The 27,256-nt window shown below is 39.9% G+C and overlaps 1 protein-coding gene across 2 annotated transcripts in view; it reads left to right on the forward strand.

Annotated features, from left to right (window-relative positions):
- Positions 1–27,256, forward strand: part of HDAC9 (histone deacetylase 9) — a 666,736-nt gene that overhangs the window by 394,033 nt on the left and 245,447 nt on the right. For both annotated transcript variants that reach the window (XM_039523937.1, XM_039523938.1), the window contains 4 exons: positions 9,439–9,570; positions 14,612–14,727; positions 23,918–24,040; positions 26,890–27,100. In XM_039523937.1, the coding sequence (XP_039379871.1) occupies positions 9,439–9,570; positions 14,612–14,727; positions 23,918–24,040; positions 26,890–27,100 (582 nt within the window). The remainder of the gene's footprint in view (positions 1–9,438; positions 9,571–14,611; positions 14,728–23,917; positions 24,041–26,889; positions 27,101–27,256) is intronic.

The following is a 27,256-nucleotide window of genomic DNA, read 5'->3' on the forward strand; positions in this document are numbered from 1 at the left end:
GGAAAGTGACGTTCTAAGCACAGAGATCACTTAGTGAATAAAAGGGTCGGGAGAACTAAATGGCACATATTGGCCTTTAATAAATACAAATATTCTGAGGTGGCTGAAGAGGCTGGGGCAGCTTAAAATAGCAGCAGCCAGAAACCACCAAACCGAACAGTGAGTATTTATGCCTCTCCCAGAAGCTAGTGCATCCTGGGATGAAGTTGAGACCCTCACACACCTCCAGTAAAGTAAGGGCCACTGGCAGCTCTCCAGCAAGCCATTGATGGAGCAGGAAGCTCAAAACTGGCAACCCTGCTCTCTGAACTCCTTTCCCTCTGCTCTCTGCCATCTTTGGAAGGGTCCTGGACATCCCAGAATCTTCAGGAGGGAGCCCACAATAGCATCAACTACCCTGCTCGCTGATAGAGGTGTGGTACTCTTCTGCCCTCTATGCTGTCTAGGTTATTGGGAAGGACTTGGGAGCTTCTGGTCCCTCCTACTTCAGAGATGTTTGTGTGTGAGTGCATTTATCCTGAGCCCTCTTTCCACCCTGCCTGCCCAGACTCTTGGGGAGCAAATATGCTCCTCTTTCTTCAGCTGTCTTCACTGGAATGGCATGCTGATGAGGTGAGATGAGGCACTCGCCTTAGCCACAGACTCTTGGCATGGCACAGGTACTCCTCCCTCGACTGCCTTTATTGGGGAAGTGTGTATGTGTGTTCTTCCCAGCCTCTCCCCCAGATCCTTTGGGGACAGAAAGCGACAAATATGCTTTCCCCCAGTAGTTTTCAGATTGCTGCTCTTTGAAATAGCAGCGGTCCCCTGTCTTAAGCAGCCTTGGTTTCCCCAAGTATTGCTGTGGCTGCCCCACCCATATTGATGTACAAACATACCTAAGTTAGGATGCAGGCTCAGGCTTCTGTCTGTGGAAACAAAGAATTAGGAGTCTTTGAATCAGTATCCAAAATGATCTATATTTTTAAAAGACTGTCCATTTATCTTCCCTGACCTTCACTTTTATAGAATGTACCACAGTTACTTTATCCCCTTTTTATTTAGATATTTTAAATCACTCTTTTTTAGGGATGAGAGTATATTACAACCAGTCTTGTATTATGTTAAGGTTTCCTTTTTATTTCTGTAATTGACTGGTAAATTGTACCAGTCTAAAGCATCATCCTACTTATTGAAAATCAGCCTTTGAAAATGTTATTGCCTTTATTGCTACTTCTAAGATATAAGACTGTAAGTTTAAAAACAATTTAAATGATTAGTAATACAACTACTAGTCATTTCAGCAATTTAATTTTTTTGTCAATGCAATATAATATATTATGTTAATACCACATAATATATTCAAATCAACTTAAAATGTGATCCTCCAGGCCCCAAATAAAACGGCCATCTGTAACCAAAAATAAACAGAAAATACCAACCAGCAATTAAAATTATTAAATAGTATGCTAATTCTTTATTTTTGTCGTATTTCTCTTTGTGGACTTAAACACATCACAACATTCCTTATTATTATTTCTCTAAATGAACTCAGGAATAGTGATTTTAGCATGAGCTATAGGGAACAAATTGACATTCTTACATAGGATGCAACAAATCTTGGAAACATACAGAAGTTGCTGCCTGTTGAATTTTAAAAAAATTAAACAGTCACTATTGTCAAATTTAGTGTCACTACTTCTGCTTCCCTATGATTTTCTAAAACCAGCCTATGAGCTAATAAAAGGAAATGCTTTCACTATAGATCCATCCTAAGCCTTGACAAAAACTCACTTTCTGCTCCTCAGGTTTCCTATATATGGGTTTAGCCTCAAGATGAGGACCAGCTCACTATACCCCCTATCCCATCCCCCATTTCCTGCCTAGGTTCATTAAATGCTGATTTGAAATTGGCACATACTCTTCTGATACAAAAGTACTACTGTTTTCCAGGCATCATCAGAAAGCAGTGTACTATTATCTGTTAAACACCCTTCATTTATAAGGCTTTCCCCCTTTAATGTTAGGTGTTTTTATTCCTCCAACAGGATTCATAAATATCTGAGTATGTTTAATTAAAGAAATAGTCAAGATAATCCTAGCCAAGAAATCTCAGCCTTGTTTGCACACTGGGGAGTGATCCAGTCTTTGCTCTGCATTCTGGAATGCCAGTATCTGTAAATTGCAAGTCATTAAGAACACTGTAATATGTGACATGATTTCAGTGTATTACTTTTCTGTCTCCCATGCTTATGTTACATCATCACACTACTCATGAGAGACTGGAGCTACTTGGGATGTCATACAGTTGAGTAAGAGGGGTGATCTCAGTGAAATCATCTGTACTTATGTACTGTGTCATATTTTCTTTCTAATGTCAACATTAGGCTTGTTGCTCTTTGCTGCAGTACTGTCTCCCTACAGGTCACTGGCTACCTAAGTGTGAACTATTGTATGTCTCACCTAACCATTAAGGAAATTTCAACTTGCCCTAGAGAGCAACTTGAAACCGTGTAAGGGGTGGGTGTCACAAAGTTTTAACCTACCCAGGGGCGGCTCTAGCCATTTCGCCACCCCAAGCATGGCGGCACGCCGCGGGGGGCGCTCTGTCGGTTGCCGGTCCCGCGGACATGCCTGCAGAGGGTCCGCTGGTCCTGCAGCTCCGGTGGACCTCCCACAGGCGTGCCTGCGGATGCTCCACCGGAGCCGCGAGACCAGCAGACCCTCCGCAGGCACGCCTGCGGGAGGTCCACCGGAGCCGCCTGCCGCCCTCCCGGGACCGGCAGAGCGCCCTGCGCGGCATGCCGCCCCAAGCACGCGCTTGGCGTGCTGGGGCCTGGAGCCGCCCCTAAACCTACCATTTGGTTGAGTCCACCCCATTGCGACTGGCTTCCTTGCTAATGGTTCCTTGCTAATGGCTATAGCAGGGGTAGTAACATCATCTTCTGCAATGGCACTCAACAACTACCTACCTCAAAATTCCCAAAATTCATTCTGATGTAACCCACCCTTCTTCCTCTAGGACCCAAAAGTTCAGCTCTGCAGAGCTACCTGCCTCTCTCAAGGAACTAGAGCATCTTGCTATTGCTCTCAGCTGACCTCCTGAGTTGCCTATAATTCTTATGTCCTGGTTTAAATTAAAAATAATGTGTTGCGTGATTTCTTGGTGTAGCCCATTTAGAGTAGATTGGAGAAGTAATATCGAATGAGGTCCTTATGGTCAGCATTTCAGTAGACACTAAGCAAACTGATAGCAATGGGATGCTAAACTGCCAACATTACTGAAATGGCCTATAACATTTTAGACCTGAACACACACTGCAAATGAGAGTTGCATGTGCAGAATGATTCTCCAGTGCATTGACACTCCACCAACTGTCTACCGCCAACCTTTTCTTTTTGCTTCCTTTTATCTAAAGCAAATTTGAATGATACATTTTCCCTTCCTTAAATTGGGGAGATACCAGCAACACTAGCACAAAGGGCTAGATCCACAAATGGAGTTAGGTGTTTCGACTCCTACCTGCCCTTCTGCCCAGTAGAATTCACAGCCCCAAACTGGGTGCCCAGGCTCCATGCATTGTATGGGAAGAGTTAGGCACCTAAGAAAGGGATTCACAGAAGCCAGCAAGGAAGCCACCTAAACTAGCCAGGAATGTGGGAGATTTGTTTTCAAATCCCTGCTCTGGAGCAGGGACTTGAATTCAGGGCCTGCCACTTCCCAGGGGAGTGCCCAAATCACCAGGCTGTTGTGTATTCAGAGATGAGTCTCTCAATCTCTCTTGTTGAAGCTGTTCCACTTTATATAAATAATTAAATATCCCCAGTAGTTAGGGGAACTCATCTGGGATGTGGGAAAGGCAAGTTCAAGGCATTGCTCCAATGAATAGCTAATTATTTATACCAAGTGGAACATCTTAAAAGGGAGAGATTGAAAAACTCACCCAAAATATTCACTAGAATGGTCGTTAGGGCACACACTTGGGATCTGGGTTCAAATTCCTGCTCCAAATCAGGCAGGTGGGAGTTCAGATCTAGGTTCCCACAGCTCAGGATTGTGCTCTAACCACTGAGCTGTTGGGTATAATGGGAAATACACAGCCAGCCCCACAAAGTCTCATACCCAGCTGTCTTTTGTGAGGGTTAAGTGGGGCTCAGAGCATTCCTATCAGACTGGGCCCTGCATGTGAGACAGGCAGGGGAATACCTAGTTTGAGAATCCTGCCATCGCTTAGGAATGAGCGAGGCACCAAATGACTCAGCAGTGTCTGAAATTAGGTGGTTTTGCACATGCCTACTTGCAGAAACTTAGGTGCCTAGGGGACTTTAGTGGCAGAAATGTAGGCACCCACAGGCTAGGCAGCAAGATAGTGAAGGTTTTGTGAATACCAGGGGCACCTAAATGTTGACATTAGGTGCCTAAAGAGGCACGTAGGCACCTAAGTCCCTTTGTGGATCTAGCTCAAAGTGCTGTGCTGACTGGCAATGCAAAAGCTTGATGGAGCTGAGAACCAGATGCAAATTTTTTTACAAGCTATGAGCTAGATTCATCTCTGGTTTATGCTGGCTTCTTAGTCTGTGTAATCCCACTTCTGCATCTGCCACCAGGGATGCTATAGAGTCTCTAAGAGAAACTTAAGTTGTCCTATCCCTGTATAGCTTCCCCAATGAAGGGCAGTTGTGGAAACACCTCCTGCCCTGATTTAGGGATGCATCCTCCTTGGCTTGTAAGGGACTGCTGGTTCAGGAAGGTGGAATTTGCGCCATCCTGTACCAGCCAGGCTGAATCTAGCTGTAGACCTTACTTAATGGGACTACTTATGTGCTTAAAGTTAGGCACATGCTTAAATACCATGCTGAATCAGGGTCTTAATGTGTCAGTGAAGCACTATATGGAGTCATAAAAGTCTTTTTTGATTGATGATGGAGCATAGCAAAGGTTACTTCTAAGAACCAATAGTTAAACCATTATACCACATACTCATTTAAAACCTACTAGTGAATAATTTTAATACTTCTTTAGCATCCTTATCCAAGGATCTCCAAGCACTTTATAAACATTAATTAAATAAAGGGAAAATGAAATCTTAAAAATTATATCGTATATTTTTGAAAAATCCTTATATGAATTACTAATAAAAAAGCTTGAATATCAGAAGTGAAATAATGTAAACATATAATTTACTTTTCCCTATTTTTGCTTTTAGTTTACTTGTTTGCATTTCACTCAGTTTAAACAATGAAAATTTTAATTCTATAAATTATTTATATTAATATTGAACTATGATAAACCTTTTTTAAGAACAAAACCTATATTTGGACTCTAAACTACCTGACAGTATCTCTTTAATGCTTTCAAAACAGCTGATAGATGCCTGATGTTACAATCGTTTGATACCAGAATAAACTGAGACCTGTAGAGATTGGGGGTGAAATCCTTACCTGTTGAAGTCAATGAGCATTTTGTCATGACTTCAGCAGGGCTAGGATTTTACCCTGTGGACTTCTCCAACGTAACCGACCAAATTGATATCTCAGCCAGGATTAGAACCCAGGACTGTTTCCTCAACCCTATACTCTAACCATCAGCACTGTATTAAAATTTGAGTTTTCACCTCTTATCATTAAGAGTCCTGTCTGGCATAGTGCTCTGTTTTCTGCATTTCACAAGGGATATTCAAGAATGTCTGTTTCTGAACCTTATACTCCTCAAAGCTTTAATTTTTGTCTTTTATTTGGAATATTAAAAAACTGGGTGGTTTTCTTCCTCTTCATTTGAAAATGTATTGCTTTCATTTAGATAATGAGATTCCTCTTTTATGTAAGGGTTCTCTTCTTGGCTGGCGCATAAACTCAGATATCCATATAAGAGACTGTCTTCTCTGTTTATGTGATTGATTGAAATGCAGAGTGTGATGGCAACATGGTTAAAAATAGAAAGGCAATCAGTGTGACTGGGCATGAAATACATTCATATACAAGTGGAACTTCTCCCCAGTGAATGCTGAAGAGCTCTTTCTCTGGACCCAGAGGATTTACATCACATTAGTTAGTCACTGATATGGAAATTTCTTCTGCAGCTTGGGAGTTTGGAGAATTATAAATAGAATGAACCCTAACCGCAAACTGAGTCAGCACAATATATGAGTTACTTTACTTCCAAATGCATTCATAACTACATGAGATTCATGGTCTGAGCACACATAGATATGTTCCTAGTACACCAATGTAATCTTACCATACATGGTAAATTGACAGTTCTGTATCAAAACTGTATCTCTCTAAAGAAATAAATCACATTTGGTTTCCCATGGATGAGTCATATAGAAGAATCATAGAATCATGGAATATCAGTATTGGAAGGGACCTCAGGAGGTCATCCAGTCCAACCCCCTGCTCAAATCAGGACCAGTCCTCAACTAAATCATCCCAGCCAGGGCTTTGTCAAGCCTGACCTTAAAAACCTCTAAGGAAGGAGATTCCACCACCTCCCTAGGTAACCCATTCCAGTGCTTTACCACCCTCCTTGTGAAAACGTTTTTCCTAATATCCAACCAAATCCCCCCTCACTGCAACTTGGGACCATTACTTCTTGTTCTGTCATCTGCTACCACTGAGAACAGTCTAGATCCATCCTCTTTGGAACCCCCTTTCAGGTAGTTGAAAGCAGCTATCAAATCCTCCCTCTTCCTTCTCTTCTGCAGACTAAACAATCCCAGTTCCCTCAGCCTCTCCTCATAAGTCATGTGCTCCAGCCCCCGTAATCATTTTTGTTGCCCTCTGCTGGACTCTTTCCAGTTTTTCCACATCCTTCTTGTAGTGTGGGGCCCAAAACTGGACACAGTGCTCCAGATGAGGCCTCACCAATGTCGAATAGAGGGGAATGATCACATCTCTCAATCTGCTGGCAATGTCCCTACTTATACAGCCCAAAATGCCATTAGCCTTCTTGGCAACAAGGGTACACTGTTGACTCCTATACAGCTTCTCATCCACTGTAACCCCTAGGTCCTTTTCTGAAGAACTGCTGCCTAGTCATTCAGTCCCTAGTATGTAGCAGTGCATGGGATTCTTCCATCTTAAGTGCAGGACTCTGCACTTGTCCTTGTTGAACCTCATCAGATTTCTTTTGGCCCAATCCTCTAATTTATCTAGGTCCCCCAGTATCCTATCCCTACCCTCCAGTGTATCTACCACTCCTCCCAATTTAGTGTCAAACTTGCTGATGGTGCAGTCCACACCATCCTCTAGATCATTAAGATGTTGAACAAAACTGGCCCCAGGACCAACCCGTTGGGGCACTCCACTTGATATCAGCTGCCAACTAAATATGGAGCCATTGATCACTAATATAGTGACTGATAAAGTGTAAAATCAAAGTTAAATTTAAAGTTTTCCTCAAAGATTTCTAGTTTTGTATCAGGGTGCTATATAGTTCCTCTGAAAGCAGCACAAACAGTAGACCACATAGGAGGCAGTGTTCTCTCAGGAACTATTTAGCATCATGAGAAAAGGCATGACAAAGGTTGACTAGAGACTTTGCAAATCCAACCAGTCCTGAGTTTACTAAACATTTTGTACCACTCTTTGAGCAGGCTAAATATAATAAGTTATTGGCATCCCCATTGATCTATCTCCGGCATTTCTAATGTGCTAATCACTGTAGAAGCTAATGGAACAACAGGAAACAAATGTATTCACAGTGCACGTGAGAAGAGAGCTGAAACTCTAATGACTTCAGGGTAGCCAGGATTTCATCCCTTCATTTCTTCCTCCATTTCTAACTCTGTTTGTGTGTGCACATGTGCACACACACACGGTAGAGAAAGCATGTGAGAGATAGGGTGTGCATGTGTGTGTGAGAGAGAGAACTTCCAACCCCTCTACATGTTAAGATGTGTTGATGAGCCAAGATGCATGGCCAGACAATGAAACATAAACAAGTTCTACCCTAAATGTACCTGCCAGGTGGCTGCACTAATCCTTAACAGTCTGTTTGATAAAGGCTTACTTAGAAGAGCAGATAAATGGGTACATGAAACATTTTTCTTATTAGAGATGCCACAAATTAATAAACACCACAAAACCTGGTCTCTAGCATTCATATTCAAAGACTGTGTCCATTTAGTAAAGGAAAAAGGTGGAAGAACTTGCCCAGAATGTATTAAATATAATCCTAGGATTTCTGGAATTTGATCTTACTTCTTCCTTTTCAGACTGAGTTTATATTTTCATGTATAAATATTCTCAGAGTATAGCAATACATGCAGTTGTTTCGGTGCAGTTATTCAGAAAAGGTTTCAAGCTCAGAACAGCTGAAGGTTTCGGGCTCAGAACTGCACACTAAGAAACGTTCTCCCAATGGGCTTTGATATAAATTATATGCCTATAAGAAATCAAAAGGCCGCAGCAGAGGCTTCTTCCTATTTCTACCATCAGACCAAAGTCTAAACCCAGAAGAGGATTCCCCACTATATTGTTACCAGTTTTCACCTACAGTAGGAATGTAGTAGAATAAAGCTTTCCTTGGCCTCTGGATAATTTTAATGATAAAACTGCATATTAATAACCCACATTTCTGCTGTTTGTTAACTGCTATAGAAAACTTTGTCTATCCTCATGTTGAGATACTTTTCTCTGTAGCACAGCTGGGATGAGAGAGAGAAATAGCAGGGATTTTGCTGAGGACTGGAAACAAAAATAAACTCAGTGGCTGACTAGTGAAATTTCTTTCTTTTCCTGCTTTAACATAACCACCAAAATGCCACTCTTATTATAAATAGCTTTGACGGTGTGGTAGGTCTGTACTCCATTGAATTAAAGAGAGGGAGAAGTATATGGGGAATCATATCTGTTTAGAGGCAATTTCAAAAGAACTTAAGGGTTTTAGGAGTACAGGTCTCACTGACTTTTAATGGGCTTTGTGCTGCTAAATCTCTCAAGTACTTTTGAACATCTCCTAATACATGCGGTACATATATACGATTCAAGCAGAATAATATCCACTGAAAATTTAAAAAAAAGAGAGATTCAGTGATTTTGCTTAGAAGAAAAAAAGTAAATAAAAATAAAGTGTTCCCTCTTACTTTCTCTGCTGTCTCCTACCGTTGGCTCAGGGCTAGGGTAAGGGATGGCTAAGGTAGCTTTCTAGAATGGCACCATTTCTGGGAAGAGCATATTTTAAGCTGCTCCTTCCCCCTCTGTTCTGCTCAGAATTTAGGTCCTATCTTAGGTATGAAGTGGTAACAGTAGTGGGAGCAGCAGCTTTGCAACTGCCTCAGTCCCATTCACCATCTTAGGGTTGGGGCCATTTGAGGGTGCTGAGGAGCTGTAATTCAATTGCTCTCTCTTCTCTGATCATCTGGGGGCTGAGGGAGGGGTACTTGAAGGAGTGGAAGCACTGTTTGGTGAAATGGCTTTTTAATTTTAAATTCTCCATTTTCTTCTCTTAATTCCCAGCCTCGGAGCCCAACTTGAAGGTGCGTTCCAGGTTAAAACAGAAGGTGACAGAAAGGAGAAGCAGCCCCTTACTCAGGCGGAAGGATGGAAATGTTGTCAGTTCATTCAAGAAGAGACTGTTTGAAGTGACAGGTAATTAAGGACTGGAGCGATTCTGCCGAAACTACTATGCAAGTAGACTGCTTAGAAGACCTGAAAAATAGTTTACTGGAAACGTAATTGTGTATTGAACATAGGTGTGGAGAGAGATTTCTCTGTCAGAAAAGCAACAATACTTAAGGTACAATTGCATACAATAATTTGCTTTATTCACTTGTGAGAAGGGCACTGTCAACTTAAAAATCACACTTCCACCAGGACACTTTTTCTTACATATAATAATAAGTACCAAAACAAGGAACCCCTAGAATTGTTGGGATAAAAAGAGATAAGAAGGAAAAAGATTCTCTGTTGTTCCTGTTTGTTTCCTGTGTGGGTTGGTAGCACTTTGTGTGTAGTCAGTGTCGCTGGTTCATTGCTGGGCTCTTGCATCACTCTCCTGTACTGCTCTGTGGAGAGTGTACAAGCTCTTCCTCAGGCTCTGTAAGAGGGTGTTTAGTAGTAGCAACAGGAAAGCTGAAATGTAAACTGAAAAGACAGCTGTATGTACAGAGTGGAAGAGGAAGGAGGGAGGCAGGAGCAGTCCAAGCCCCTCCCAAAAGACAGCAAGGGAACAGAAAAGCCCATATAATGCTTTAAAGGGATTTTAAAAATGCCATTTAAATACTGATCTATACTATGTAAAGGTTGCACTATCAGAAAAATAGATTAAAAATACTTAATATAAACAAAATTCGTGTCCCTTTAATTTGAGCAAGAAATGAATTAATAGCTCTCATCATACTCCCAGCCAAAAAGGGAATGCTAAACCCAGATTAATCTCTTCAGGAAAAGCAGACCTTTAGGAATGTAGATAATGAACAGTATACAGATTTTAACAAATCTAAGCAGTAGTTTAACAAACTTGCGAACAGCTCTGAAGCCAATACAATTTAAGGTCCTGATTCAGCAAAGTACTTAAGCACATGCTTAAATCCTATTATCTTCAATGGGACTCAGGCACATACATAAATAATGTCTTGAATAAGTATTTTCTCTCAAACTAAAACAGGATAGAGCATTATTTGCAACACTCTATGTGTGTGTGTTCGCGTGTTCTTGGGATCTTCTAACCAAGAGGAGCGGAGCAAGATAACAGCATTCTAATTAATGCATGGGTAATAGAGACAGATTTAACTTATCTATAGTTGCTTGACTAAAGACTATGCAAAGCATACTCAAGTCTTGAGCACACATGGCCAATCATCCATTAAGTCAAGAGGAGGGCTGGTCCCCTGTTGCAACCTGAAGTAACCAGCTGCAGCTCTCCCCATTGTCAAATGCCAGCTGCATGCAGTCAGCGCTAGAATGATGGAGAAGTATCTGGCAGCTGGAGTGGATGCTCTACTGGACTCTTGGCTCTCAGCAGCATCCCCTAATGGAGGGAAGCAGGCAGTACAGTGGCAGCCACTGAAGGAACTCTGGAGCTCAGTCATCAGAGGATGCTGCTAGAGACCGAATGGCCTTTATGGGACCTCTGAAGTGTAGGGACCCACAAACCATATGAAGCTTTCTGGACAGGAATGCATGTGTCTGTATACAACTCCACTGAAGTAATTGAAATTCCACCTGCTTTTTGGCTTTGTGTGTTTTCCCAGGGAACCGAGATATGCTGTGTGAGAGGGCTCGTACTTTTTTTTTTTTTTAAATAAATGTTCTGTAATACTCAATAGCCCTCAGTGGCAATATTATGTCTTATGTATCTGCCAGCTTAGTTTGTAGTGGGGTGATCTTACAGCTTCATTTCTTTTGGAGTGTGCAGGCTAGAAATTCAACCTAAGTCTTTGGGATATCTTTCCCTGTGTTAGGCTTTCTCTGAAGTGAGAGATCTCTGAAGAGAAATGTCTGAACATTTTGAACAAGATGGGCAAAATAAGAAATATCATCTTGATGATCATTCCAAACACGGTGGAGGACACCTGATTCCTTAGAAGTGTTGCTTGGATTAACAGTTTTTATGAGTGAGATCTGATGTTTTCAAAAGAAAGAACTTGAAATGAGGGTAACTCGTCACAACCTTTTTGAAATCATGTTTGACCACTCTTCCTGGTTCCCTTTGTTTGAAAATGTCAGCCTTAATTGGTTTTGATTTTAAGAACTCACTGAGGTATTATGTGACTTGAAGTATTTACAGACCTGTTTAAATATTCATTGGCACATTTTTCAGACGTAGCAGATGGTGCTGCTAGTAATTAGAAGGGATTTTTTAGCAGTTATAACATAAAAGTTTTGCACCTTAGGGAGAAAACTTGCAAAGAGGAAAAAAATGTACATTGAAATATTTTAGGTTAATTAAAATTGGTTTTGAGTTCCTTTCCACACATTTGAACTGTAAATGAAGAGGCAAATTATCTTTGGATAATAGTGTATACTTTTGCATATTATGTATGCTCATAAAGTGGTTATATATGTTTAGTGTTAGTGTGCCATTATCATATATGTTATCTTACAAAATTAGGGCTAACTTTGCTTTGAATTGTCCCCTCTGCAAGCACATGGGAATCCAGACTCCTGAACACGCAGACTATAGGATGCTTTCAGGGCCTGTCCCATTAATCTGAATAGAACAGGAGAATCTACAATGTCTGGGCCTGATTCTGATGTCACTTGCTCTTGTTTGACACCAGTGCAACTCCACTGACTTCATTGGCATCACACCTGGATTTCACTTGTTTCAATGAGATGAGATTTAGGCCTTGTGTATATAAGGGCACTTGATTACTGCTCAGCTGGTTATATATATCTGCATCCATTAGTCAAGGAAGGGTTTAATTAAATCAGAACATCTCACTGATTTTACATCACCGTGTAGATATGACACAGTGTAAACAAATTACAGTAAGTTCCCTGTCCAATAAGTGCTGTTTTCAGGACAGCTCTTCACTGTGTTTATTACAGACTATGGGATTGTGACATGGGTGCAAATGTAAAAGAAATCATTCTCCTGTTCCTAATCTCCAGTTAGTATCTGAATGCAGAGCTTTCCGTAACATTGCTATCTGACCAAGATATGCCCAATTAATTTCACAAACACTGGTGTTAAGTGTAATTGCTGAATTTGTTGGGGGATCTAAGGGTTGGCAGCTCATTGCTGATTCTCTCTTTACTGACGCCTACATTTCTAGAGTGGCCCATTCCTTTGTGATACATATATTTTCAAGTGAGGGTAAAAGTAAAACAGTAATGATTTTAGTAAGAGAGCATTACCTATAGTCATGGTTAAAGTACATGGCTGGGTGTTGGGACATTTCTATTCTAATCCTGACTCTGTCTCTGACTCATTATCAATGATCGCTTATATACCTGAAAGTATATTCCCAGGACTCACTTTTTACAAGTTTGCCATTGACTTGGTTGTGATTTTTTCCCCCATGTACTTTGTACATAGACCCCAATCGGCTAAAAATACAGCTGATCAAACATTTTCTGAGCAAAGACATTTCCTGACCAGACCTATATTATTAGTTTATTGATGGGATAGTGAATTGCAGAAATGTACTCTAGCTGGGAGTAAGCAATGGCTCCTTTAAGTCACTAGCAAAACTTCCATTTTCTTCCGTGACAAGAGGAGTGGGGACCTAACAGTGGCGGATTAATGATTTTGCCGCCCCTAGGTCCTGAAATAATTGCCGCTCCTGGCCCCACATTAATTTATTAAACGTCAATATTTTCAATATCAACACCAATATTTTCACTTTTTACTTCACTACTACTTTCAACTATTTTTTCTGTCTCATTGTCGGCACTAACTGATACAACACAGGAATCTATTTTGCGCATTTTTGCTATCATTTCATTTTCCCTTTCTTTCTTTTGTATTTTTTTTAACTGCTTAAATTCTTCCTTCCAGTCATATTATTAACATTTAGGATTCTTGCGAGTATGTTTACTAAATGGCGTTGTGCCGTCATTGGTGGTTTCAATACACGCTATGATTGGTAGAATCATGGCATCACTGATGCCGCGATTACAAAAATGCTGCTATTATAAATTTGCCACCCCTGCAAATTTGTCGGCCTAGATGATAATATGCTGCTGGACCTAACAAACTGACCCAAAAAAGAGAGCAAAGATAGCCATAATTTGATAACTGGCTAATTAAATAAATTATCTAAATTATCTTAATTTTCTTGAGATAGTTTGTATGAAAGATGTTCTATAAAATATTCTTATCTCTGCTAACACCATACTAATTTTAGTTATTTATATTCTTCCCTTGTTCTGTACAAAAACTCTTGTCATCAATATAGGATTTATAACAGTTAGATGTGATGAAGATCAACTAGATTATCAAGTCCATTCCTTTACAAGTGCAGAATATCTTCCTATGGTATATATATCACCGATAGCAGATGTATCATTTCCTAAACTGATATTACGTTTCATCTTAACCAAAACTCCTGGGAGTTTTTTCACCAAGCCAGGGTAAATTATAGCTCTCAAAATGCTATTTTAAGATTTTGTATGCTACAAACAGTCCCTCAGACCTTGCTGACAGAGATGTATTGCAAATGGTGTATTGTTTTTTATTGGTTACTCATATAGAGGTTAGTTCACAACTGAATACTCCGGAGCCCTTCCCAAACAGCAAGGGAATGACAGTAGGCCTCATGAATTGATGACATGTTATCATGACCTTTGCAAGTCTACTGTTTCTGTCATTTTGATCTCTCACAGAGGCAGAAGAGTATGCAATAAAAAGTACTTCCTTTCCTTTTTCCTCATTAGGAGTTCTGTTTGCACATCTATGCCTGCCACTGAGTAACTTGCCATCTTTGCAGGAAACTCAAGTAATAAATTCCCCCTTTGTGCAGAAGGGATCAAGAGGGGAAAAGAATGAAACTATCTATCTTTTTAAGGTTGCAAACAAATTGGGACTAAGAGAAAATCCTTAAGACAGTAAAAAGTCTATTCATACGGGAAAACTATTCTTCAACAAAAGAAAGACTGTGCCATAAGCAATATATTGTTCATCATAATCGCAGCTGGATTTCTGTGTTACTTATAAATTCATGTGTGCTTAATCTTTTTTCAGAGTCGTCAGTTAGTAGCAGTTCTCCAGGAACAGGGCCCAGCTCACCAAGCAACGGCCCTACTGGAAGTGTGACAGAAAATGAACCCTCACTTTTGCCATCTAATTCTCAAGCTGAGGTAAGAATAATACACTCAGTCCCTTTATTGACCAGTTAATTGCTTAGCTTTTTAGAGCTGGAAAGATTCCAAACAGCACTTTAAAGACCATAGTTGCTTTCTGATTTCCTTCCTTCACCTGGAAGTCACAGTAACTGTGTGTGAAAGAGAAACTGGATTGTATTTGAGATGGCAGTGGAAACTGGTCTCCGGAAGAGATATGATGGTGCTGAGATACATTGTGGAATGACTGTTTGGTATATAGTAATGAATATAATGGCATCTTAGAAATAATGAAATCTCATGAAATAACACTAGCATTTCTAAATATTAACATGAACAACTGATCCAGGGTACTGCAAAGTTCTTTGCTTTGGAATTTTATTTGGAGCAAATGATACTACAGCAAAATGCTTTATGATCCCACACACATGTAAATGTAGGGCTAGATTTTACCTGCCTTAGGGCTTGTCTACACATGGAGTTATTCCTGATTGACTATCTCTGATTAACTCCATGTGTGTACAGTCCGGAATAATTCCATGTGTAGACAAGCCCTCACTCATGCTGAGTAGGACCTTGCTCTGTAAGTAGTCTGTTACAGTTTATGCTGGCTCAGGTCCAACCCATTCCTGTTCTGAGTTCCAGCCTGGAACAGAGGAATTCTGGAAGTTGTAGTTCCCTGAGGGACAAGGGAACTCTAGGCTCGTACAAAATATGCTCGGAAAGGCGCCAGGGATATAAAAGATCTCCTTTTTGCTTGCTGTGCAGGGTACAGCTAGCTGGGGAGGTTCTTCAGTGACCAGGTTTTGAAGACCAGTGGTGGTACACCCAGAAGAGGAGTAAAAGGGGCCCAGGGGAGCCATACTGTAGAATACAGGGAAAGAGGTTGTGGGGGCAAGGCAAATGTAGGAGGCGGCTTTGAGGGGAAAGTGAAGCAGTGGGCAGTGGAGTGGGCAGTCACCTTCCCTCTTGGGGTTTCTAGGGCCAAAGCATGAGCTCCCCTGTGGCACTGAGGTGTCAGCTAGAGGGGCATGGTTATACTCCTCAAAGAGAGGAGGGTTACACAGGCCCTAAAAGAGGGCTAGGCCCAGAGTCACAGACTTGTGTTGTGGACTTCTTGTTTTGCTTACACAGTAGGATAGGACCATTTTGGTTTAGCCAATGGGCTAAACTCATTAAACAGTGAAAGCGAGGCTCTGAGGAAACTGAGGCAGCAGCTGTGGTGGAATGGTGAGACACTGTTACATAGTCCCACTGATGTCCATGGGAATGCTTGTATAATAAGGCACTACTCACTGTCAGTAAAGTGGCACAGTGAAGCTATGATGGTTTCCAATGTAAACACAAACCAGAGGAGTGAAGCATAGCTCACCAGAACTGTGAATAAAGAAATACAGCCTTACAATATGCATACCTCAGGTGTATTGCATCTTGTTTAATGTGGGCAAACAATCAGAAAGCACAGATATGTAACATAAACTCCCCAAGTAATATATAGTAATTGACAACATTTACTGTTTTTCTTATGTATTTGTTTGTTCTCCTACAAGGAGGGAAGGGAGAGATAGCTCAGTGGTTTGAGCATTAGCCCAGGGTTGTGAGTTTAATCCTTGAGGGGGCCATTTAGGGATCTGGGGCAAAAATCTGTCTGGGGATTGGTCCTGCTTTGAGCAGGGGGTTGGACTCAATGACCTCCTGAGGTCCCTTCTAACCTTGATATTCTATGATTCTATATGTTTCTCTGCGGTAATAAAACAATAAATCTGGGTGTTTTGTGGCAGGGTACTCCAGTAACTGAATTAGAAACAAAAACAAAAGAGAAATGCTGTAATCTGTTGATAGCATAACTGTGAAATAGCTTTATATCATAGTTTTAACTAGCTGGCCAGGTCTGAGTTTTGCTCTGTTAATTAAAGAGACATACTGCAAGAACATATATTTGAATGTATGTTTAGAAATTCCTTTTACGAGATAATGTATTTAGTTTAATTTCAGATATGACACATATACCACCACACATCCAGTAAGACATATTTGGTCTAGCATCCCTCCAACTTCTGACAAATGTTTTAAAAATCAAAGAGCAGATTGTACGAGCTAGACACAAGGGCTAATAGCTTTATTAATGGAGCGAGAGCTCCCATGGATTCCATAATGTATATTAAACCTTTACTCTTTCCTCCACTCATAAGGCAACCTGAACTTTCTCCTTCTCCCTGTCCCCTCCCATCATGTCCCAGTCTCTATTACAAACAAACGGCAAGGAGAAGGAGGAGGAGACTTGCAGCTTAAGGTCCTGGAGCTAGGGGGGCAATGTGCTTCCTGTGGATCTGCAGAGTGGAACCCCTATCTAGCAGACCTGAGCAGGTCTGTTAGATTTCCACTGCAAAAGGTTAACATCTCCAGTAAGACACTATGGGGAGGGGAAATGGAGTGGGGGCACGAAAAGGTTGGTGCATATATCTGGGTGTTTGTGGTGGCCCTGGACTTTTAGTTTCAAGGACCAGACAACGTAAGAAATTGCAAAAGGGGCTCATTTTAAATTTCCTATGTAAAAATGAGTAAATACTTTACCAAAAATAAATAAATAAAATTAATAATAATAATTATGGAAAATTCAATTGTCATCTGAAAAACAAAATTCACAGTGAAATAGAAGGATTTTAATCCTGTTTCAAGTGTATATCGCAATGTACCCTTAATTATGGAGTCACTACTGACACCTCCAGAATGTGGTAATGACAACCATGTGACAAATTGTATTTATCATCGACTGCCTCACCTGCACTCTGCCCACTAATCCATTGCCCCAGGACTGCTTTCAACATTCCAAAAGTCTCAGGAATGTCAAGCACCTGGCATTATTTAAAAAATAAACTTTCTAAGGAAGTGGTTCCCTGTCCCTCAAAATGTGAATATTCTCCCTCCCGCCACCTCCAATTATGTTGGCCTAAGAGCCAAATGGACAATAATCACTCCAGATGGGTGTAGAGTCCAATATCTTGTTACCTGTCAGAACAAGAAACAGGAGCTCAATGCTATAGAATAGTGGAGTTTCCTAGTTTCCCCAGGGGGCCATCTAGCATATACTTCTAGCCCTGGAAAGGCTTGAGGGATTGGACAGAAATGTCCTGACATTTTTTATTTATAAACATTATTTTGTCATTTTTTAAAATTATTTTGAATTTTTCTCTCGCACTGAGTGTTGTGCAGTTAGGCAGAGGGTATTCAAGGCCCTTACTCAGCAAAGCACTTAAATCCAGGTTAACCTTAAGCATGTGAGTAGTCTAATTGATCTCTGATTGATTTGGGTGCTTAAAATTAAGCATGTGCTTAAGTGGTCTGCTGAATCAGGCCTCTAATGAACTGACTTTAAAGGATTAAAAAAAAATAGCTCCCAGCACACACACACACGCACACACCATAGACCTTTGGAAAACCTAACTTGTGGTAAGCCAAGTCCTGTCTCACAGCATTACTGAATAAGCTATTAGTTATCAGTTATTATTAAATGAAGGATGGTCTTGTGGCTAAAGCATAGGGCTGGTAGTCAGGAGTCCTATCCTCAGAGACATCATGTGTGACCTTGGGCAAGTCACTCAGTCTGTCTGTGCCTCGTTTTCCCAATCTGTATAATAATTCCCTAACATAACAAAGGTGTGAGGAGGCTTCGTTACTTTTTTCGTAAAGCTCTCTGAGGTTTTTAGATGGAAGGCACAATAGAGGTATTAATTATTTATTATTTTCCTCCCTCATACAATATTTCTAATGCACAAGCCAAAAGCAGTTTTTCCTTATTATATGCGTAAAAGGACATCTCATTCAATGCTAAGATTTGTACTGCACCCTATCTTCTGCAGCTAATGCCCAGAATCATAACTACTTTGATGGCCTAGCTTGCTGTTAATTGTTTTATATTATCTACTGATTAAACAAAAGAGCATGAGGAAATGTGACTTACCAGAGTTTGGGCTAATGGAGCTATTTCTCCAGGTCAGTGGCAGGACATTCACCTCAAAAAAACTAGATTGGCTAGTTCAACCTCCAGCAGGGACTCTTCCCCATAATGAATTAATTGTGTGTGTGAACTATGATCCAGAGGGCAGGTGGGTGACCTCTGCACACTGATTAGTAGCCTCTCTGTGGCACAAAGAAAACAAAATAGTTACATTGATGGCTAACATGTGGTTTTGCCTCATAGCCCTCTGTATGGGATTGTAAAGAAATTCAGATTATGTATTGCAAGATATAAAAAAGTTCAGTTCAGACCACAGACTAGTCAGTACAGTGGGATTAAAACAGTGTATTTTCACCTTGGGAAGCATAACTTCAAATAGGGGTATAGTAGGGGTGTTAATGCTATATTAGATGGGAAATCATATGGAATTCGATACTACAGCTACTTGAATACTTTACCATTAATGCTAACACCACAAAATACAAAAGGGAATAATGATGCTTCTTTGGGCTTACTTACGATGTTTGGTACTCTGAATATTCTAGCTCCTAAACACTTGTTCATATCATTAAACCACCACAGACACAGCTTACAATCAGGTAGTCTCCTTAGCGGATGCGGAACTTGCAAAGCCAATTTGCGGCAGCTTCATCAGTGAAGAGCAGACCCCTCTGACCACAATCAAATCTGGTCAGTCTGGTGTGATGGGCAGTCTCTGTTCAGGAGAGGTTTGGGAAGATTGCAGCTCTAGGACCATTAGGACTGTATTCCGTGCATTAATAGAACACTACATTGCAAAATCATCTTCCCTTGCTATGCCATGCAACAGTGGTATTAGTATCTTACTATCATTAGCACTGAAATGAGCCTAAAAAGCTATTTTAAAAGCTGAGCTCTATGTGCTGGAGCCACTCACTCAGCTCTTTGGCAGAACACTTGGAAGCTGAAACCACTGGCTTCCATTTCTGGCTCCAGTCAGAGACTTCTTTACCTCACTGGTTACTTGATTGTTAATATTGTGGTCCTGTGGGTGCAAACATTTTTCCATAGATCTCAACATCAGTACATTTTGATTTTATTTGATAGTTTATTAGTAACCAAACAGCTGAATATTTCTTCTGTAGTTGAACATTAGCTGCCAGCTCTCAAATGGTATTTATCTAATCAATTTTTTGTCAGACACACAAAGTACAGAGGTTTCTAATAATAGGTTGTGTTCTAAAATCATGCAAAATGCCACTTGTTTTGCCGTAACCCTGCATGACTCACTCTGCTGTTGTTTCCTAATAGTTATTGTGACATTTGCAGTAAGTGTTGTATTAGCATCTGAGTGGGCGTATGGCCATGGTATTCATGGCGGCAAATTAACACTTCTTGTTGGGGAAAAACAGGTTGTGATGACAGAAGAATCATTTACCAGTAAAAATCTGAGTCAGTACTGTAAATGATCACACTTTAGTGACTAGAGCAATATCAGTAATGAAATTTTTGATTCTTTAAAAACATTTCTGCCTTAATCATTTAAATATCAGTCTCTTAAGTGTCTTAACCCACAGTAGACAGTGTGGTAACCATTTATTTAAATTTTCTGAAAGCACAGAATAGCACTGTGAGTAAGAAACCTTGCAGATAATCCCTTGCTATCAATTTCTCCAATAGTGATTTCAGTAACCAGTCTGTTAAAAGACTTTCTGTCATTATATGAGCCTTAAAAGTTAAACTTATAATTGCACCTTATAAATAAAAGTTGTTTTTATTAGACCCAGGTTTTGCCTCTGATGGTTCAGGGTTCACTGTGGTCACAATTTGTCTGTTGGAGCAAACCATATACTGTACTTTCAAATGACATGCTGTGCATGGCTAAATCCTGCCTGCCTTCCTCATGCCAGGATTTCCTATGACTTCATTGGGACACCTTGCCTCAGTAAGGCCCAAGTCAAATGTAAGTGCTAACTCTAAGCACAGAGAGGGCCTGATCCAAAGCCCAATGAAGTCCCATTCATCTCAATGGCCGTTGATTCAGGCCCATATAGAATCCACTTATATTTGGTGTACAGAACTTTTGGAGACTGGTATATTGAAGATAATAGTAGAAACTAAACTGCCTTATTATATGGAGGACATAAATAAATGCATATGGTACAAATGTCTCTTAAATCCATCTTTCATAATATTCGTTTATGAACCTCAGCTTTGAGGAGCACACTTAGTAGGTCTTCAAAACTTTTAAGTCTCTAGCCAGCATGATGAAATTGAAATTCAATCCAAACATGAAAAGGGAATCTACTTAATTTTTAAAACTAATGAAAATAATAGAAGTAGTTCTTACTTCTGAGTGCCGCTTATTCTGACTGTTCAAAGCAATGGTATCTTCAGACACTGTGTCTGCAACTTGGAAGATTTAAAGCCAAAAGAAAATATTCCCTTTTCCTCCACTGAGTGTGAGTGTGAGTGAGAGAGAGACAGAGGGAGAGCGGGAAAGAGAAGTTGATATTAGACAGTAAAACCAAACACTGCTACATCTAATTACTATACTTACATTTTAAGAATTAAGTGAACCTGACTGATAGATTGTTTCTTTTAAAACACTAGCAAGCTGGGAATTCTGCCTCAAGAAATGAATGCTGTGGGGGAAAGGACTATGCCCCATTAGCTTAGGCTATGTCTACACTGGCAATTGAATGACAAAACTTTTGTCTTTCAGAGGTGTTAAAAGCCTCCACCCCCCACCCCAAAAGACAATAGTTTTGCTGCAACATGTGCCAGCCTGAACAGCACAAACACCGCTCATTCAGGGTGGATGTTTTTTGTCGGCAGGAGAGCCAACAAATAGCAGCTACACTGCACAACTTTTAGCGGTACGGCTGTGGCGACACAGCCATGTTGCTAAAAGCTGTGCAGTGTAGACAAAGCCTTAGTAAATTGTCACTAGTGTAACACTTTAAGTTGCCCAAAGACACACATAGGCCCTGATTCCACAGTAGCCTCCATGCAAGTGGCCCCCTGAGTCAGCATAAAGCTCGTTTCAGGATAGGGGTCTTAATATGGGCTTAATCAGAGGGTTATTGTAAAACAAATACCAGTTGATTATTAAAAGACAATGACTATGTTGTAGAGGCATATTCATGCTGTTAAATTTCAGTGCCAATGTTATTAATAATCAATTGGTTTTTTTAACACAGCTGTCTTATTACATATGCTTAACGGAGCAGATTAGGAGAGATTCAGTTTGAACAGTTGTGGCATTACCTTTTAGTTGCTTGACTTATTCCTTACATTCGCTCATTTGACTCTTGTTCCTCAATGCACACCTTGGAATTTAACAGTGGCGTATCATAAAACCAAAAAGGAAACATGTATATTTTTTAAATGCAGCACCACATAGATGCTGCAACCAGTACAAGTCTGATGATGTCCTAAAAAGAGGATTACATGTTTACAGCATCTCTTTTGGTAAGACATTTATAGCATTTCACACTAGACTTTTGTATTTTGCACATACTTCATTTTAACCATGTACATATTTGGATGTTATCAAGCAAGTGCAATTTAATGGGAAATGAATGTAATATACAAATGAAGCAGTTTCTTTACACTTGCATTCCATATAGTCCATATCTCTCCTCTCTTTCATATATTATCTTCTAGCATTCCCAAGATACCAAGAGAAAATTACACATAGAGACTTCTACTGTTATTGTCTCAGAGATAGGTCTTATTTCCAAACAAACTATATGAGGAAGGTTATGTTTTGGAATAACATCCTGTGTTTTTGTGCAGCACCAGTTTTCAGTGACAGTCTGAAGTTGCATTGTATTAGCACAAGGTATTTTCCAAAGTTAATTGATATCCCAGGTTTGTCCAAGGGAAAATCTACTGCTCCCCACAACATGCTTGACAAGTTATTATATTTACTTTAGTCAAAGCCCGAGTGTGCAGTATCCCTCTTGGAGGTGGTCTATTATTGGAGCCCCATATGCTTTTTGTTTGGGAAGAAAGCAGTCACTGTGTCATACTGTTACACAGGGTATTCTTTTTCAGGGATGTTGTTCCCTTGGGGACCATATCATGCCAGAGTTCCTAAGCCTAATAAGACCTTTGTAGCTCTTATTGTGTAAAAGTTCTGGGAGGGAAGCAAGAGTTAAACAGAAAATGTAATTCAAGCAACTATACTAGACCACATGTTGAAAAACATGACCGTTAAAGCAGAATGCGGAGGCTTCAAAAAGATTCCTCTTGCAGTAAGCATGTGATAATGTAACCTTTTTTTTGCTTCTTCCCACCAAATCTAAAATGGGTGCTTATGGGGGATCTTTTCAGAATACCTGTTTCTCTGTGCAGGGTGATTTAAAAAATCATATAAGAAATTATATGTCCTCTTCATAAATTGTTATATCATATGGTTTCAAAACAAGTATGGGGACTATCCAGCAAGGTGTTGAAACTTGAGGGAGTTAAGGAGGCTAAGCACTTCACAGGGCAGCTCAGCACCCAACAGGAATGGGGGCTATGTTTTTAACATTATTTTTTTTTAAAGGGCATTTGCTTCCTAAATCACTTTTTACTCAAACTATCTCCATCCATATTAAACACTGTAGCCTAATGGTAATTTAGTGGCAAGGGGATAAGATACACAGAATGAATAATGTTGAATTATGGTGGGTGAAGTTTTGCAGCAAAGCATATGAATTATACTCCTTTAGAACTTTTTCTTCCATTTTAGTGAAAATCTCATATAGGTTATCTGCTGTAGTTCTAGCAAGGAGGATATCCCTCAGCATAGCTAAATGATATCCAGTACAGCTATATATGTATCCTTATATACATTAAGAGATGAATCATCAATGTTCCATAAGACATATCGTGCAATCCTTCCTGAATATTTACTCAAGCAAAACTCCCATTGACCCTATAGCAATGAATGTGTGGTTGGTGTGAGAAGAGGTAATGGAGCAGGGAATCCTTGACATTTTGGTTTGGCATAGGAATTTAACTGATTAACCAAGGCGGCATGGTAGGCAGGTGAATATATGTCTCCATTTCAGGAAAAGAATCTCAGAGCTATGCTGGAGAAATATTAGTAGGCCCCAGTACTCAGGATACTCAGTATATCAGGAAATGAAGTACTTTTCCCCAATATTTGGCATCTTAGGCACACTAACAAAGATAACTAACTAACTGGCTTTTGTTTCTGAAGGGTAATAGAAATAAGTGTTACAGATCTGGAGGTGATTTTTTTTCTTGTTTCAGCACTTGGTTTCACAACAACATGTTGTGATTCATGAAGAATCGATGAACCTGTTGAGTTTGTATACGTCTCCTTCTTTGCCCAACATTACCTTGGGACTTCCAGCGGTACAATCCCAGCTCAGTGTAAGTTGTCACTTTAAAAGGGTGTCCTTTTTTTATCATGGTTTTTATTTTAAGACCAACCTCCCTTATCCCTGCTTTCACCACCTCCTTCTCTTCAACTTTTCACTCTTCGGTCTACTTTCTCTCACAATACAAGCATACTCTAGATTTTCCCCTCAGAAAGCCATCTCCATCTCTGTGTCTGTTTTGTCTTTTTGGAGTGTAAGCAATTCAGGGCAAGACCCATGACTTCATTTGTGTTATACAGGACTTTATACACTGTGGGCACTACTTGAAACAATAAATAATCACACAGAATAATAATGAATAAACAAATGTGAACATAAAGCTCATACAGAGATGTACCAAACACAATTTCTGAATTATAGGTACGACTGCTTGAAGCCACAGAAGTGGTGAGAGATACCTGGGTGGGTCATATAATTTGACCTTTTGGACTACTTTTGTACCAGTGACTAATATCATCAATAAAATTTCTTCCAGAAATACCCTTCCAAAGCCAATAGTCTTTAAGATGACATTCTAATACTGACTCAGGCTGAGTTGGAGATAATATATTTGGAGAAGTGCCTTGTATTTAAATTTCTTTGTATTTAAATGTTAAAATAAGTGCATGACTATGTAGACACAGTAGTCTATTAATGAATGACATTTCATGTTTACTCATAAAAAGAACATCAGGTTGAGAAAAAGTTACAAAATTCTAGGGGTGAAATCCTGGCCACGTTCAAGTAAATTAAAGTTTTGCCATTGAGTTCAGTGGGGCCCAAATTTTACCCTAGGACTTCTTAGTTCAGTTTGACTGCAAATAAGGATTTGCAATAGGTTTTATGATGACTCTGTACAATAATATGGAATATTATAAAGAAATCTCTGCAATTTAAGATTTAATTTATGACACAGTGGTATGACTTATGAATATGGTAGAATTTACATAAATTCTAGATGTATAAATGAGTATGTGTCACTTTATAATATGCAAGCTTCATTTTAAATATGCACTTTATTATGGTTTTTCAGTAAGGTAGTACTTAATTTGAATGTTGAATCTAGTTCTAGTTTTATGTCATACTTTTTTTTGTTTCAGTACAATATAATGTCCTTATCTCTGATATATTGTTATCTAGTTAATTTCTGAGGGAAAATATGGTACTATTTTCTAACATCAGACACCTGGAGAAGTTTGCAAAAGAAAATTTTGCAACTCTAAATAAATTCTCTAGGAATCTTGCATCAGACACTTGTAAGCAAATGATTCTAGTTAAGATACTGATCATAAGTAACAGTGAGTAACATTCCAAAATACACTACTTATAAATAACGTTTCCTTTCTGCAAAAATGTCTTGTCTAATTGAGAACAAGTAGTAAGTAACGTCAAAGTAATTTATTACATGAAATTAAAAGCTTTCTTTAAAACACACACACAGACACACAAACATCATATAAGCTTGTATTGAGGTCAGTTAGCACTAAAAGCTACTTTTGGAAATTGAACAAACAGGGTATTTGATTTTTGCAAGGTAATGTTTATGCAATTGCTAGAATAAGATAGTGTAATTTAAATTGAATATAGCCCACCGTGGTATTTTTTCAGGAGAGAATGGCAGTGGCAGAGTGTGAAGTAAAAAGTATGTATGCAAAACTTAATGAAAAAAGTTAGGGTTTGCCTGACTAGAACATCTGGAATTCAGATAATCGGGGAATATACTTTTTTTACTATTACAAACTGAATGGCAACCATGTACAACCTGGGAAGACTCAATTAGATATTTATTATTGCTATTTATTACTTTTTATCAGCCCTTTTTAAAAATCTAGTTTATATTTTTCAGTGAAAATGTAGGCATCCATTAGCTGGAACACAGATATGATTGGTCAAGATTTTTTAAAATGGATGCCTAAATTTAGGTCCTATAGTCTGTATTTAGGCAATTGAATCAGGGGGCTTTCAAGTGCTAAATGCCCAGCAGCTCCCATTGACTCCTGTACACCAGATTGTTACTTTACAATCCACCATGCGTAAGGAGGCAGTGTATAATTGTGCTTACCCAGGAGTAGGCCAGAGAAGGAATTGCTTCAGGGGGAAGTAACATTCACCAGCTCTATACCAGCTGTAGTTAATGTTCCATCTCACTTTGGCTTGGTATTGCTGATTGATCTATTGTGTGAGACAAGGATGTGTGAAAAGCCAAAGCTCACCTGCTTCCCACTGAATTCAAGGCACCTGTTCCCTTCCTTCCCCCTGTACAGAAAGTGTTGATTTGAGTGAGTTATGCAGGGGACTAGGAAGGGCCACACTTCCCTACACACCATTGTAAGGAAAGGTCACAATCTTGCCCTTCAAGAACAACCTCTTTATTTCAGGTTCCCTGTGCATTGATGCCACTGTGTTAAAATAACTGTCATGGTCTCCATTTTCAGTCAATAGACACAGAGTAAGGTGGGGATTTTCTTTTAAATTACAGAATAAAAAGCCCAGCTAATTATGTGGAGACCTAAGGGACCAAGTCTTTGGGCAGGTCTACACTGGGGGGGGGAATCGATCTAAGATATGCAACTTCAGCTACGTGAATAGTGTAGCTGAAGTCAAAGTACCTTAGATCGAATTACTTACCGTCCTCACAGCGCGGGATCGACGTCCGCGGCTCCCCATGTCGACTCCGCTACCGCCGTTTGCGTTGGTGGAGTTCCAGAGTTGACAGGATCGCGTTCAGGGATCGATATATCGCGTCTAGATGAGACGTGATATATCGATCCCCGAGAAATCGACTGCTACCCGCTGATCCGGCCGGTAGTGAAGACGTACCCTTTGAAAAGCAGCTAACGTTTCTGTTGTGTCTTGACACAGGCTTCATCTTCACTCAAAGAAAAACAGAAGTGTGAGACCCAGACACTGAGGCAGGGAGTGGCTCTTCCTGGACTGTATGGGGGAAACATGCCTCCCTCTTCAGCTCAGCCTCATATTGCTCTAGAGGGAAAACCTAACAGTAGCCATCAGGCTCTCCTGCAACATTTGTTACTGAAGGAGCAAATGAGACAGCAAAAGCTTCTTGTGACTGGTAATTATCAAAGGCTTCACTGGAGTGTCCCTTAGAGGTTTTTTTTTTTTTTAACCTAGAGTTTTACACGAGAGCGACTTCATGTGGTGTTTGATTTTTTTCCCTGCTTCTAGTGAGATCTGCTCCAATCTCTTGCTCCTGCCTCCAAGGGTAAAA

This window comes from Mauremys reevesii, linkage group 2 (assembly GCF_016161935.1).
Source record: "Mauremys reevesii isolate NIE-2019 linkage group 2, ASM1616193v1, whole genome shotgun sequence".
NCBI lineage: Eukaryota > Metazoa > Chordata > Testudines > Geoemydidae > Mauremys > Mauremys reevesii.